Source organism: Arachis hypogaea, chromosome 10 (assembly GCF_003086295.3).
Source record: "Arachis hypogaea cultivar Tifrunner chromosome 10, arahy.Tifrunner.gnm2.J5K5, whole genome shotgun sequence".
Classification (NCBI taxonomy): domain Eukaryota; kingdom Viridiplantae; phylum Streptophyta; class Magnoliopsida; order Fabales; family Fabaceae; genus Arachis; species Arachis hypogaea.
Window position 1 is genome coordinate 53,070,992 of NC_092045.1, and position 16,411 is coordinate 53,087,402.

General features: G+C 34.8%; 1 protein-coding gene and 1 non-coding gene across 2 annotated transcripts; both read right to left on the minus strand.

The window, feature by feature from the left end:
* Positions 1 to 719: 719 nt before the first annotated feature.
* LOC140175649 (uncharacterized) lies at positions 720 to 2,149 on the minus strand. Its single transcript, XM_072204176.1, has 2 exons — positions 1,663 to 2,149; positions 720 to 1,498 (listed from the first exon to the last, which is right to left on the minus strand). Exons 1-2 carry the CDS (start codon positions 2,147 to 2,149, stop codon positions 720 to 722), a joined length of 1,266 nt encoding a protein of 421 aa, XP_072060277.1.
* A 7,653-nt stretch (positions 2,150 to 9,802) lies between these two features.
* On the minus strand, positions 9,803 to 9,906 carry LOC112719490 (small nucleolar RNA R71). The gene has a single exon (XR_003161791.1). It is a non-coding gene; the product is annotated as a small nucleolar RNA R71 (small nucleolar RNA).
* Between the last annotated feature and the right edge of the window lie 6,505 nt (positions 9,907 to 16,411).

A 16,411-nucleotide genomic window follows, 5' to 3' on the forward strand; every position in this document is an offset into this window, starting at 1 on the left:
GAGACTGCCTTTGACTTTTATTTATGGTCATTGCATATGACAAAATCAGAGGAAATTGTCTACGTTGAAACTTGAAAGGTAACTTTGCATCCAATGGAGTTAATGTCATTCTAGGGATGAAGACCTTCTCACCTTGACTATTTCCCGATAAAATTTTGGCTTCAATAATCTTATTTCCAAGTCTGGTGACAATTAATCTAGTTCCATTACAAAATCCAGCAGAATGATCAATATTTCAAATTAGCATAACTGGACATCCTTCTTTAAATGACAGCTCATGATTTGGCAACCCAGAGGATTTTATTGTTGCCAAAAATTCTGGTGTATGTACGCAAGCAACTGTGTGATCAGTTCCTTCTTTAAAGCAAGGTGAATATGAGCTCAGATATGTTTTCAATTCATTTTTATTCAAAGATAGCATGTAATCATTAATCTCTTCAGCACTGTTAATAGTTGGGCTAAAATTGCTCTACTTTGCAGGTGATATGAATTTTGACAATCCTTTAGATAGTCACTGTATGTAGCCTGAACAATTGCTTCGACTGGATCGCCAAGAGTAGTGATTAATAGTTCAGATGGTATGGGAACTAAATTGCTCCCATCATCGGAATTTCCAAGCTTACCATCTCCAAGATCAAGGATTCATTTTGCAAATGTTTTTGTTTTCTCAGTGCTTTGTCTTTCATTTGAAGACTTTAGTCGCATGTTTTGGGTCAACTTTAATATCTGACAGTTACCCATACGTAAGAAGAATTTATAGATGCACTGAAAATATCCTGCCTAGATCCTTTTGTAATAACTGGAAGAATTTGTCTAAAATCTCCACCAAAAACAACTGTTTTTCCTCCAAACGGCAAGATTAAACTTGATTCATTTGTATGCCGAAGTAAGTCTCTCATTGTTCGGTCAAGTGCTTCAAAACAAAACTTATTCATCATTGGTGCTTCATCCCAAATAATGAGTTTAGTTCTTGAAATTAATTCTGCTAACGGACTGCCTTGTTTAATGTTGCAAGTAGAAAATTCATCAGGAATAAGAGGAATTGCAAATCTTGAATGAGCAGTTCTCCCTCCTAGTAACAAAAGAGATGTTATTCCACTTGAAGCTACAGTTAAAACTATTTCATCTTTAGATCTAAGAGCAGCTGACAATGTTCTCCAAAGAAATATTTTTCCAGTACTTCCGTATCCATATAGAAAGAAAATACGACCATTATCTGAATTTGTAGCTTCAATAACTTGGTCATACACGTTCCGTTGTTCTGTTGTCATTTGAGATAAGTATTGTTTGTGTTGTTCAGCTAACAAAACACGGTCATAGTTAAGTTCATCTAATATTAATTTGTTGTGTAGAACATCTTGTCTTCGGAGATTAATGCCATCTATATTTGGATATGGCATTGTTGGGAATTCTCGAAGTGACTTTCCATTGCTATTAAGTATCTCCTCAATTTCAATGAGAGTTAGTTGCAATAACTCTTCATCTGACATGACCAGATCTAAAAAATGAATAAAAAAGACATATTAGCAGAAATTAAACTAATATATTTAATATGTACTTTTAAATATAAATTAGTTGCTATATTTATAAATATAGTTTTTTTAATAGCATGCAAACTAAGATAGTGTATATGTTTATATAGACTTTAATATTGAAATATACCTGGTAAGTTGAACATATTTATATGATTATGCAAAATTCTATCTGATAATAGTGTCCAGCATTTCTCCCAAACGACTTCTGGTCGTATCATTGAGTTTGACCATAATAGGGTTGCAAAGAGTTTCCATAAATATTGACCTGAACCCCAATAACTTGCTTCTTTAATTGCATCAACATATTCCTGATCATCGTCTAATAAACCCCGTGCGTAACATGCATCTCTATACGAAGAGTAAATAATATTGTTGTAGGTTCTTAGATCCTTGAAACTTCTTGGGCCCCTTACAATATTCAATAGCATTCTCAAGTAGTATAATTCACCGGATGATGGTGGTACAAAGAATAATCTTCCGATGACAGTGCCAGCTTTTCGTGGTTCCCATACTCGAAGTTGGCTTTTCCAAACAAATTTTCTTGGAAAATCAGTATAAGTTAATTGTCTGGCTTCATTGTATTTTCTATTAGCTCTGAACCATGCTATAAACATTGATTCTTTAACAGTTGCCTTTTGAACTGTCTGTATTAGTGTGTCTTTATCTTCAAATATGATGATTTATTCATCAGACAAGTGAAAACTTAATCTTTCAACAGATGGCTTTCTATAGTGTATATTATATGCAAAGATTCTCCATGCAGATTCACAGGGTGAAATGTATCGACAATCATAAAATATTTTGATCTCATCAACAACACGGTTTGCATTTTCAGCTTCTGAATTTGAATAAAAGATGCTGTAACCCGGTCACTTCCCTTGTTGACATATTTGAAGAGATATTTGATTGATCTGGATTGGTTGTACCATTCAACATTTATATGAACACCATATTTTAACAATAAGAACTTATTGTAGGGAACAACGTATCGATTATCCAAGTGAATTCCAGATATCTCAATAGTGCGACCATCATTTCGCCGTCTGTAAACTGGATACCCATTATGATCAATGGTGGTATGTTGAACAAATTTTTTAGGGAAGTGACGAATGCATTGTCCATTTTCCATGCAATGTGAGTTTTTTCGTGCAGTTCCGCATGGCCCATGCATCATTAAATTCTTAATTGCTTCATAGTATTCTACATCTAGCACTGGATCTGGAAGTTCAGCTGATATGATGGTGTCAATGTCCTCAGGAGTAGGATATTTATGTCTTTGCGCAAGAAACAACAATATATGTGCATGCGGTAAACCGCGCTTTTGGAATTCAATAGTATATATGACTGTAAAAAAATAATAAAAATATTTTGTTCTTATAAATAGAGAGATGTAGAGTATAAGTATAAATATTCTTGGTAAATATAAAGGTTAGTGATTTACCTGCCATAGCTGTGCCAAATAGTCTGTTCTTGTCTACATCTTTATTGATCTTGTCTAGTTTAGCTTTGAATAGTCTACATACAACATCAGGTCTATCTTCTGGTCTAAGGTTATTTTCCCTGCAATACCGTTTAATTTCTTCCCATTGAGGATTGCAAGTAACTGTTATAAATACGTCCGGGTACCCAAGTGACCTACATATAGCCATCGCATCTTGGTAGTTTTGAATCATATATCTTGGACCTCCTGTGAATGTTGCTGGTAGTATGATGCGTTTTTCCAGTGAAGAGGCTTCAGTTTTACCATTAAGCACTGCATCTTTTAAACCTTTATAAATTTCAGCTATGTACTGCTTTTGTTTTGAGTATACATATTTTAGTCTGGTAGCTTCAATCATTGAGAACGCATCAACCAAGAATTGTTGAAAGATTCTTTTAGAATATAACAAAACACCTTTTTCACACCAAAGTCTGTGTTGAATTCTAAATGCAAAAAAAAATCTCTCATGCTAACAAATGACTCTTCATTGTTAGCATTTGGTTTTATATGATTTAAGGGAATTTTTTCTCTCCATCCATCTTCCCCGTACGGAAATAATAAAGGGTATTGTAATCCCAAGTACGATGGATTTAGTTCTGATATTCTTTGAAGTTCACCTGATTTAGTTTCAATGATGATATCTTTCTCTTGTCTATTTGCATCAAAGTCTCCAACAACTAAACCTGCTATTTCATCAATTGATGGCAAGTTGTATCGTCTTCCATCTTTTCCTCTCTTTCCAATAAGTCGAAGGCGCACATCAGTGAATGGATTAGTTCTAAATATTTCTCGCACCATGCGAAATGTTTTTGCAAGCACATTATGTGTATCGAGCATCTTCATAATGTCAAACACTATTTCTACATTCCATTTATCAGTGTTGTTTCCAGAACTGTAAAACCTAAATTATGCATTAAGAGTAAATAAGGGATTCTAATAAAGGATTAAAATATACAAAAACAAATTTATTTAAATTGGAATTTTAGTACCTGACAATAGAGGTCCGGTTGCTTATCTCATTTTGTGTCATATATGTAAAGTTGAGCAAATTTTGCAGTACTTCCTTCCACTGGTACTAAATTTCCCATTAGATGATAATTTTGTCCATGTAGAATAAATGTTGGTGGCCCACGACTATTGCTTCGAGATTTATGTATTTTCCCACCAAAGGAAGTGAAGGCAAACATACTATTATATGTGCGAGTGTTGTTCTGAAAATGAATGGCCTTTGCACTGGTGCCAAAATAAAGGTCTTCAAGTATTTGAGGTGGTTGCTATAACATTGGTAATTCTACCTTTCCTTGACAACAACATAAACTAAATTTTGGATTTCTGGAGTTGTAATGTTTATCGATCCGTTCTTCGTACCAAAATTTAGCACCACAATACTCGCATTGATATTCTGGATCTCCAAGATCCAGATAACCTGTAGAATAAGCAATATAATGAATTGATTCTTTTGCATTATTTAAAAATTTAAGATTAATAAATAAATTTAAAAAAGTTTACCTTGTGGCTGTAAATCTGTATTTCTAACTGTTTCACACCTATCTTCTTCTTCAACTGCATAACAATAATTAAATATTTTAAGGAGTATTAAATTTCATTTTTAATCATGATGTGTATATTTAACAAAAATTTTAGTTGCATTTTAACTTATATTCTATAACCTTATCCATAATAGGTGTTATTTTGTTCTAAGTGTTGAAACATACATTTGTTCTCATATGTGTCTCCATGTTGCTCAGTGTTATGGTTTACTTCATAGGGAATTATTTCTGAAGACACACATGGTATCCGCATTACAAATTAAAGCAAGTTGAAATAAAATTAAAAGCGTTTAGAACCAAGTTGAAGTATGGGAAAAATATTTATTTACTATATATTTTTAATTTGGAAAACTATGTTCGACATACAATTTTATCTATTCTTGTTGAAACTAATTAATTCTACATGCAATCATACAATTGTGATGTTTATATTTACTTTTCACTTAATAGGTGTTGTAAAGAACTAATTCTAGTCATTATCAGATATTAACCAAGAGTTTAATTTGGCACGTATATAGTATGTGAAAACAAATAGCAAGACTAAATGCACCTTAAATTAAAAAGTTAGATATCTTACTTTGAAATGAATTGCTTCCCCTTGTATCATTTGCACTGACTATACTATTTGAGTTTATTGATTGCCTTGGTTTGAAAGGCGATTCGATTGAGTCAAGTGGCTGAGAGAAATTTTTAAATTGAAGATGACTTTGATATTCTGATTGATTGCTATGTATTGGTGAATAACCTATGAAAGAAAAGTTATTAACAGTGAATATTATGTCTAATTTTAAAAAAAATAAATTCTAATATGGAATATGTGCAAATACCTTCTGTTGTAAATCCAAAATATGGTTGACTATTGGAAATATTGACTGAACGGAGAGTATCTAATATTGGTCTTTGGGTGATTAAGCTGTTATTTAATGAATTGATGTCTTGGACTTGATTAAAACAAAGCCAAAGTCACTAAATCTTAAAATTGACTTGAAACATAAGTTACTTAGATTAGTTTCCTACAGTTTAGCTACATACATATTATAAGCTCCCATGTTCTAATATTACACAGGAAACAGAGTTTCATAGTATGCAAACATGGATCTTATCTTTACGATATCTTCATATTCCACCCATTGCAACGTGATTGTATCAGTGTTTGCTGGATTATATCGCTTGATATGAAACTGAGTAAACCACATGTTATCAACATCTAGTAACTGTATTCGTCTTTCCATAACTTTAATCAAATGGTGATCAACAATGATACCTGGCAGATAGCACACTCCCGTCCCATTGATTGTGAACAATTTACTCCAGGTGAGATCTCCATTAAAATCATCAAGCTGCCACATAGTAGAGTTATATGTATTCTGATCGTGATTGTTTGCGGCAATACACAGACGATCATCTCGGATTAAGAGTGTTTGGTAGTGGGAGACGGGTTTTGGTGGCAGAGAAATTTTTTTAAACATGAAGGTTAAGAGTGAGAAGGATACAATATATGGATCTTCCTCGTTATCTTCATCAACATGCCAGGTTACCCAATAGACAACACCAGTGACTGAAGCACAAGTGGGATGTGATGAGCGGATAATTTATACGCTTTTTGGCATTGTTTTTAGGTAGTTTTTAATAGGTTCAAGCTACTTTTAGGGATGTTTTCATTAGTTTTTATATTAAATTCACATTTCTGGACTTTACTATGAGTTTGTGTATTTTTCTGTGATTTCAAGTCATTTCTGGCTGAAATTGAGGGACTTGAGCAAAACTCTGAAAAAGGCTGACAAAAGGACTGCTGATGCTGTTGGAATCTGACCTCCCTGCACTCAAAATGGATTTTCTGGAGATACAGAACTCCAATTGGTGCGCTTTCAACGGCGTTAGAAAGTAGACATCCAGAGCTTTCCAGAAATATATAATAGCCTATACTTTATTCGGGAATTGATGACGTAAACTGGCGCTCAACGCCAGTTCCATGTTGCTGTCTGGAGTCAAACGCCAGAAACACGTCACAACCCAGAGTTGAACGCCCAAAACACGTTACAACTTGGCGTTCAACTCCAATAAAAGCCTCAGCTTGTGGATACACCAAGTGGGCCCCAGAAGTGGATTTATGCATCAATTACTTACTTTTGTAAACCCTAGTAGCTAGTTTATTATAAATAGAACTTTTTACTAGTGTATTAGACATCTTGGGACGATTAGTTCTCAGATCATGGGGGCTGGCCTCTCGGCCATGCCTGGACCTCTCACTTATGTATTTTCAACGGTGGAGTTTCTACACACCATAGATTAAGAGTGTGGAGCTCTGCTGTACCTCAAGTTTCAATACAATTACTATTATTTTCTATTCAATTCTCTTTTATTCTTATTCCAAGATATACGTTGCACTTCAACTTGATGAATGTGATGATCCGTGACACTCATCATCATTCTCACCTATGAACGCGTGTGACTGACAACCACTTCCGTTCTATTTTAGGCCGGGCGCATATCTCTTAGATTCCCCAACAGAATCTTCGTGGTATAAGCTAGATAGATGGCGGCATTCATGGGAATCTGGAAAGTCTAACCTTGTCTGTGGTATTCCGAGTAGGATTCCATAATTGAATGACTGTGATGAGCTTCAAACTTCTGAAGGCTGGGCGTTAGTGACAGACGCAGAAGAATCAATGGATTCTATTCCAACCTGATTGAGAACCGACAGATGATTAGCCGTGCTGTAACAGAGCATTTGGACCATTTTCCCGAGAGGATGAAAAGTATCCATTGATGACGGTGATGCCCTACATACAGCTTGCCATGGAAAGGAGTAAGAAGAATTGGATGAAAGAAATAAGAAAACAGAGATTCGAGAGGATTCTAGCATCTCCACACGCCTATCTGACATCCCCACCATTAATTTACATAAGTATTTCTATCCTATTTTATTTTCTTTTTATTATTAATTTTTGAAATCCATAATCATTTAATCTGCCTAACTGAGATTTACAAGGTGACCATAGCTTGCTTCATACCAACAATCTCTGTGGGATCGACCCTTACTCACGTAAGGTATTACTTGGATGACCCAGTACACTTGCTGGTTAAGTTGAACGTAGTTGTGATCACATATGCCAAAGAGCCATTAAATAAATCTCATGCAAATACAAAGAAGGCAATCACAATTTCGTCCACCAAGTTTTTGGCGCCGTTGCCGGGGATTGTTCGAGTATGGATAACTGAAGGTTCATATTGTTGCTCAGATTAGGTAATTTTCTTTTCAAAAACTTTTCAAAAATCTTTTTCAAATTTTTCTTTTCTTTTTCGTTTTTCCAAACTTTGTTTTCGAAAATTATATACAAAAATCCAAAAAAAATTAATAAAATCATAAAACTCAAAAATATTTTGTGTTTCTTGTTGAGTCTTGAGTCAATTTTTAAGTTTGGTGTCAATTGCATGCTTTAAAAAGTTTTCTTGCATTTTTCGAAAATTTCATGCATTCATGGTGTTCTTCATGATCTTCAAGTTGTTCTTGACAAGTCTTCTTGTTTGATCTTGATGTTTTCTTGCTTTGTGTTGTTTGTTGTTTTTCATATGCATTTTTCGTGTGTTAGAGTCCATGCATTAAAGATTTCTAAGTTTGGTGTCTTGCATGTTTTCTTTGCATCAAAAATTTTTTCAAAAATATATTCTTGATGTTCATCATGATTTTCAAAGTGTTCTTGGTGTTCATCTTTACATTCATAGTGTTCTCTCATGCATCTTGTGTTTTGATCCAAAATTTTCATGTTTTGGGTCATTTTTGTGTTTTTCTCTCTCATCATTAAAAATTCAAAAATCAAAAAAATATCTTTTCCTTTTTTCTCTCAAAATGTCAAAAATTTGAGTTGACTTAGTCAAAAAATTTCAAAATTAGTTGTTTCTTACAAATCAAGTCAAATTTTCAATTTTAAAAATCTTATCTTTTCAAAATCTTTTTCAAAATTATATCTTTTTCATTTTTTTCTATTTTTCGAAAATTTCAAAAATCTTTTTCAAAATATTTTCAAAATCTTTTTCTTATCTTTGTATCATATTTTCGAAAATTCACTAATAATTAATGTGATTGATTAAAAAATTTGAAGTTTGTTACTTTCTTGTTAAGAAAGGTTCAATCTTTAAGTTCTAGAATCTTGTAGTTTCTTGTTAGTGAAGTAAGTAATTTTAAATTTTAAAAATTAAATCTTTTTATCTTTTATCATATCTTTTTCAAAAATTTTATCTTTTTCAAAATTTTGATTTCAAATATCTTATCTAACCTCTTATCTTCTTATCTTTTCAAATTTGATTTTAATATCTTTTTCAACTAACTATTTGACTTATTGTTTGTTTCTTATCTTTTTCAAAAGCACCTAACTACTTTTCCCTCTCTAATTGTCGAAAATATCTCACCTCTTTTTCAAAATAATTCTTTTGTTTTAAATTTTAATTTTAATCTTACCTTATCTCTAATTTTCGAAAATTACTAACCCTTTTTTTTAAATTATTTTCGAATTTTCCCTCTCTTTTCTTATTCTATTTAATTATTTATTTACTAACACTTCTCTTCACCTCTCTTCATCTAAAAATCCGAACCCATTCTTCTTCACTCTTTTCCCCTTTCTTCTTCTACTAAAATAAATGAATCTCTATAATGTGACATAGAGGATTCCTCTCTCTTTTCTTCTTTTCTTCTCTTTCATATGAGCAGGAACAAGGACAAAAGCACTCTTGTTGAAATTGATCCCGAACCTGAAAGGACTTTGAAAAGGAAACTAAGAGAAGCTAAATTACAACAATCCAGAAGTAACCTTTCAGAAATTTTCGAACAAGAGAAGGAGATGGCGACCGAACCCAATAATGATAATGCAAGGAGAATGCTTGGTGACTTTACCAAACCAACGTCCAAATTTGATGGAAGAAGCATCTCCATTCCTGCCATTGGAGCAAATAATTTTGAGCTGAAACCTCAGCTAGTTGCCTTAATGCAACAGAACTGCAAGTTTTATGGACTTCCATCTGAAGATCCTTACCAGTTTTTAACTGAGTTCTTACAGATTTGTGAGACTGTTAAGACGAATGGAGTTGATCTTGACGTCTACAGACTCATGCTTTTCCCTTTTGCTGTAAGAGACAGAGCTAGAATATGGTTGGATTCACAACCTAAAGATAGCCTGGACTCCTGGGATAAGCTGGTCACTACCTTCTTGGATAAATTCTTTCCTCCTCAAAAGCTGAGCAAGCTTAGAGTGGATGTTCAGACCTTCAAACAAAAAGATGGTGAATCCCTCTATGAAGCTTGGGAAAGATACAAGCAGTTGACCAAAAGGTGTCCATCTGACATGTTTTCAGAATGGACCATATTAGATATATTCTATTATGGTCTATCTGAGTTTTCGAAAATGTCATTGGACCATTCTGTAGGTGGATCCATTCACCTAAAGAAAATGCCTGCAGAAGCTCAAGAACTCATTGACATGGTTGCAAAAAACCAATTCATGTACACTTCTGAGAGGAATTCCGTGAATAATAGGACGCCTCAGAGGAAGGAAGTTCTTGAAATTGATGCTCTGAATGCCATATTGGCTCAGAACAAAGTGTTGACTCAGCAAGTTAACATGATCTCTCAAAGTCTGAATGGATGGTAAAATGCATCCAACAGTACTAAAGAGGCAGCTTCTGAAGAAGCTTATGATCCTGAGAACCCTGCAATGGCAGAGGTTAATTACATGGGTGAACCTTATGGAAGCACCTATAATTCATCATGGAGAAATCATCCAAATTTCTCATAGAAGGATCAATAAAAGCCTCAACAAGGCTTTAACAATGGTGGATGCAATAGGCTGAGCAATAGCAAGCCTTTTCCATCATCTTCTCAGCAACAGATAGAGAATTCTGAACAAAACACTTCTAATTTAGCCAATGTAGTCTCTGATCTATCAAAGTCCACTTTCAGTTTCATGAGTGAAACAAGCTCCTCCATCAGGAATCTGGAAGCACAAGTGGGCCAGCTGAGTAAGAAAGTCATTGAAACTCCTCCCAGTATTCTCCCAAGCAATACAGAAGAGAATCCAAAAGGAGAGTGCAAGGCCATTGATGTGATCAATATGGCCGAATGCACAAGGGAGGAGAAGGACGAAAATCCTAGTGAGGAAGACCTCCTGGGACGTCCCTCAAGCAAGAAGGAGTTTCCTATTAAGGATCCAAAGGAATCTGAGGCTCATATAAAGACCATAGAGATTCCATTAAATCTCCTTCTTCCATTCATAAGCTCTGAAGACTATTCTTCCTCTGAAGTGGATGAAAATGTGACTGGAGAGCAAGTTGCTCAATATTTAGGAGGTATCATGAAGCTGAATGCCAAGTTGTTTGGTAATGAGACTTGGAAAAGTAAACCTCCCTTGCTCATTAGTGAACTAGATACCTGGATTCAGCAAATTTTACCTCAAAAGAGACAAGATCCTAGCAAGTTCTTAATACCTTGTACCATAGGCACCATGACCTTTGAAAAAGCTCTATGTGATCTGGGGTCAGGGATAAATCTTATGCCACTCTCTGTAATGGAGAAGCTGGGGATCATTGAGGTACAACCTGCCTTATTCTCATTACAATTGGCAGAGAAGTCATTGAGACAAGCTTATGGAATAGTAGAGGACGTGTTAGTAAAGGTTGAAGGCCTTTACATCCCTGCTGATTTCATAATCTTAGACACTAGGAAGGAAGAGGATGAGTGTATCATCCTTGGAAGACCTTTCCTAGCCACAGCAGGAGCTGTGATAGATGTCAACAGAGGTGAATTAGTCCTTCAATTGAATGGGGACTACCTTGTGTTTAAGGCACATGGCCATCCCTCTATGACAAAAGATAGTAAGCATGAAGAGCTCCTTTCAGTTCAGAGTCAAGAAGAGCCCCCACAGTCAAACTCTAAGTTTGGTGTTGGGAGGCCACAACCAAACTCTAAGTTTGGTGTTAAGACCCCATATCCAAACTCTAAGTTTAGTGTTGGGACTATACAACATTGACCTGATCACCTTTGTGGCTCCATAAGAGCCCACTGTCAAGCTAATGACATTAAAAAGAGCGCTTGTTGGGAGGCAACCCAATTTTTATTTATCTAATTTTATTTTTATTTTATTGTTATTTTGTGTTTTATTAGGTACATGATCATGTGGACCCCACAGGATCCCCACCTAACATATTCCCACCTTACCTCCTAATCCTATTTTAAGCCACAATGTGGAACAATTAAGGGTGGAACATCATGAGCACTCCATCATTCTCCATGAAATAAGAGAGGATCAAAGAGCAATGAGGGAGGAGCAACAAAGGCAAGGAAGGGACATAGAAGAGCTTAAGGACATTGTTGGTCCTTTAAGAAGAAGACGCCACTAAGGAGGATTCATTCCTTGTTCTTATTTCTTTCTGTTTTTCGATTTCTATGCTTCATGTTTATCTATGTTTTGTGTTTCTACTTCATGATCATTAGTATTTAGTAAACTATGTCTTAAAGCTATGAATAAATTCTATTAATCCTTCACCTCTCTTAAATGAAAAATGTTTTTAATTCAAAAGAACAAGAAGTACATGAATTTCGAATTTATCCTTGAATTTAGTTTAATTATATTGATGTGGTGACAATACTTTTTGTTTTCTGAACGAATGCTTGAACAGTGCATATTTTTTATCTTGTTGTTTATGAATGTTAAAACTGTTGGCTCTTGAAAGAATGATGAACAAAGAGAAATGTTATTGATAATCTGAAAAATCATAAACTTGATTCTTGAAGCAAGAAAAAGCAGTGAAAAAGCAAAGGCTGGTGAAAAAAATAGAAAGAAAAAGAAAAAAAAGCAAGCAGAAAAAGCCAATAGCCCTTAAAAACAAAAGGCAAGGGTAAAAAGGATCCAAGGCTTTGAGCATCAATGGATAGGAGGGCCCAAGAAAATAAAATATAGGCCTAAGCAGCTAAATCAAGCTGTCCCTAACCATGTGCTTGTGTCATGAAGGTCCAAGTGAAAAGCTTGAGACTGAGTGGTTAAAGTCGTGATCCAAAGCAAAAGAGTGGGCTTAAGAGCTCTGGACACCTCTAACTGGGGACTCTAGCAAAGTCTGAGTCACAATCTGAAAAGGTTCACCCAGTCATGTGTCTGTGGCATTTATGTATCCGGTGGTAATACTGGAAAACAACGTGCTTAGGGCCACGGCCAAGACTCATAAAAGTAGCTGTGTTCAAGAATCAACATACTTAACTAGGAGAACCAATAACACTATCTGAACTCTGAGTTCCTAGAGATGCCAATCATTCTAAACTTCAAAGGATGAAGTGAGATGCCAAAACTGTTCAGAAGCAAAAAAGCTACAAGTCCCGCTCATCTAATTAGAATTAATATTCATTGATATTTTGAGATTTATAGTATGTTCTCTTCAATTTATCCTATTTGATTTTCAGTTGCTTGGGGACAAGCAACAATTTAAGTTTGGTGTTGTGATGAGCGGATAATTTATACGCTTTTTGGCATTATTTTTAGGTAGTTTTTAATAGGTGCAACCTACTTTTAGGGATGTTTTCATTAGTTTTTATGTTAAATTCACATTTCTGGACTTTACTATGAGTTTGTGTGTTTTTCTTTGATTTCAGGTAATTTCTGGCTGAAATTGAGGGACTTGAGCAAAACTCGGAAAAAGGCTGACAAAAGGATTGCTGATGCTATTGGAATCTGACCTCTCTGCACTCAAAATAGATTTTCTGGAGCTACAGAACTCCAATTGGTGCGATCTCAACGGCTTTGGAAAGTAGACATCCAGAGGTTTCCAGCAATATATAATAATTCATACTTTATTCGGGAATTGACGATGTAAACTGGCGCTCAACGCCAGTTCCATGTTGCTGTCTGGAGTCAAATGCCGAAACACGTCACAACCCAGAGTTGAACGCCCAAAACACGTTACAACTTGGCGTTCAACTCCAATAAAAGCCTCAGCTCATGGATAGACCAAGCTCAGCCCAAACATACACCAAGTGGGCCCCGGAAGTGGATTTATGCATCAATTACTTACTTCTGTAAACCCTAGTAGCTAGTTTATTATAAATAGAACGTTTTACTAGTGTATTAGACATCTTGGGACGATTAGTTCTCAGATCATGAGGGCTGGCCTCTCAGCCATGCCTGGACCTCTCACTTATGTATTTTCAACGGTGGAGTTTCTACATACCATAGATTAAGGGTGTGGAGCTCTGTTGTACCTCAAGTTTCAATACAATTACTATTATTTTCTATTCAATTCTCTTTTATTCTTATTCCAAGATATACGTTGCACTTCAACTTGATGAATGTGATGATCCGTGACACTCATCATCATTCTCACCTATGAACGCGTGTGACTGACAACCACTTCCGTTCTACTTTAGGCCGAGCGCATATCTCTTAGATTCCCCAACAGAATCTTCGTGGTATAAGCTAGATAGATGGCGGCATTCATGGGAATCTGGAAAGTCTAACCTTGTCTGTGGTATTCCGAGTAGGATTCCGGAATTGAATGACTGTGACGAGCTTCAAACTCCTGAAGGCTGGGCGTTAGTGACAGACGCAAAAGAATCAATGGATTCTATTCCAACCTGATTGAGAACCGACAGATGATTAGCCATGCTGTGACAGAGCATTTGGACCATTTTCCCGAGAGGATGAAAAGTAGCCATTGATGACGGTGATGCCCTACATATAGCTTGCCATGGAAAGGAGTAAGAAGAATTGGATGAAAGCAATAGGAAAACAGAGATTCGAGAGGATTCTAGCATCGCCACACGCCTATCTGAAATCCCCACCATTAATTTACATAAGTATTTCTATCCTATTTTATTTTCTTTTTATTATTAATTTTCAAAATCCATAATCATTTAATCTGCCTAACTGAGATTTACAAGGTGACCATAGCTTGCTTCATACCAACAATCTCTGTGGGATCGACCCTTACTCACGTAAGGTATTAGTTGGATGACCCAGTACACTTGTTGGTTAAGTTGAACGTAGTTGTGATCACATATGCCAAAGAGCCATTAAATAAATCTCATGCAAATACAAAGAGGGCAATCGCAATTTCGTCCACCAGGATGCAATCTGTGCACATAAGGTGGACATGTAATTGATATATCCCAAGCTCTTGTGAAGCTTGTGTACAATGTTAGTGTGCATGCAGGGCTATCTTCCTCCTCACTAAAGATATGGATAATACCATACTCAGGACAGTCAGGATAATAAACAAAGGAGTATATATAAGCATAGTGAGCATAGTGATGCTTCATTGGGTCTCTTATCATTCTAGATTTTTTGCTAACATGATTCCAAATTAGCAAATAACTGGCCTGACCCATTGAAGAATAACAAATGCAAAAAAACTCCATTTTTCACACCAACTATGTGAAACCACCCCTTATATGTGAGAATGAAAGGCAACTGATGTTGAGAGATCTCACCTGTCATGGCATTCATTTTAAGAACCCAATCAGCTGAGGTTGTAGCAGAAGTTGACCGTGTAAAGTGAGTATAAATTGAACAACCATTGTGTTTCCACCTCTCTGAAAGCTCCGTCAGGAAATTGTATGAGTTCAGCTTGTCCCTCCAGCGGCGACATGTTTGGCGTGCACTTAAAATAGTGGAAGGTTGACAAACCTTGAAGATAGATAGGATAATTTCATCTGGTAATTCTGGAAGCTTTAGTGTTGTTAGCAGAACATCACTCATGGTGCTAATTAGGGGAGCAAAGTTGATGCAAAGTTTGAACACATAAATGGAAAGAAAAAAGTAAACGAAGCTTTTCTTCTTATTGTCAACTGTGCTCGTATTATATATTTATATATCTATATTTATAAAAGAAGAGAGCATTGACATCATACCTGTTATTACAATGCCATGTTCTAAATTTTTTCTATATAATGGAGGAAGGTCAAAAAAAATTTCAGATACTGAGATATGAAAAACTTATGTTTAATATAATAATGAATGTCTCAATAACAAATTTTTCTTTTGTTTTTAAGCAATACTTAATTGTATATCTTCGATGAAAGAGAAAGCTATCAATCAATCAATCTATTAGAAGGAGTTGATGACACTTTTTGATTGAAGTGTAGTGTAAATAAATTATACCAAGTAAAGAGATTTGGATTAATGATTTTAGATACTCTATCTTAGCACTTTCTATAGCAAGTCAGGTCCTTGATTTGTAGATTTATTAGTATGCATTCACTTGATTGATTGATTGATTCAGCAATAAAATATATAAAAATGCTCAATAGAGGATAGACTAAGATAAGTAAATAGTTAGATAGAAAAAAAAAAGAACTATAGTTAGTTTCAAAGGAAGAATCTAGTTGTATATTGCAAATTAATAGTTATGATGATCTACATAAAAAAATAAAATAGGATAGACTAACATAAGTAAGTAGTTGGACCGAGGGAAAAAAAGTTCATACAATTAGCTTGTTTAATAAAAGGTGAAATATCTATTATAAGCAAGAAAATAAGTTAAAATGTTAGTTTCCCAATCATGACTGAGTTTATTGAGCTTTTTTTACATTGGCAGTTTGGCATCAGTAAACTTTTAGTGAAGACCATAAAAAATCACTGAAATCTATTTTATCTCACATTAATCACTATGAACTTTGATTTTAATTATTTTATGAGATAAATTTGTTAATTTTATATAATAGAAGAATACTGATGTATTAAAAATAATAAAATGATATAGTAGTGAAAGTTTTTTTTATACAAAACAAAAGAAGTCCAAGTTAAAAAACAATTCATATGCAATAAACTTGAATATTTTTTATTTGAAGATCTTCAATAAACTATTTGTAA

Excerpts from the sequence above, each read along its gene's own strand:
- LOC140175649 (XM_072204176.1), bottom strand. The coding sequence starts at position 2,149 with ATGTTTATAGCATGGTTCAGAGCTAATAGAAAATACAATGAAGCCAGA. Across the intron at positions 1,499-1,662 it reads AAATATGTTCAACTTACCAG|ATCTGGTCATGTCAGATGAA; the intron begins GTATATTTCAAT and ends TTCATTTTTTAG.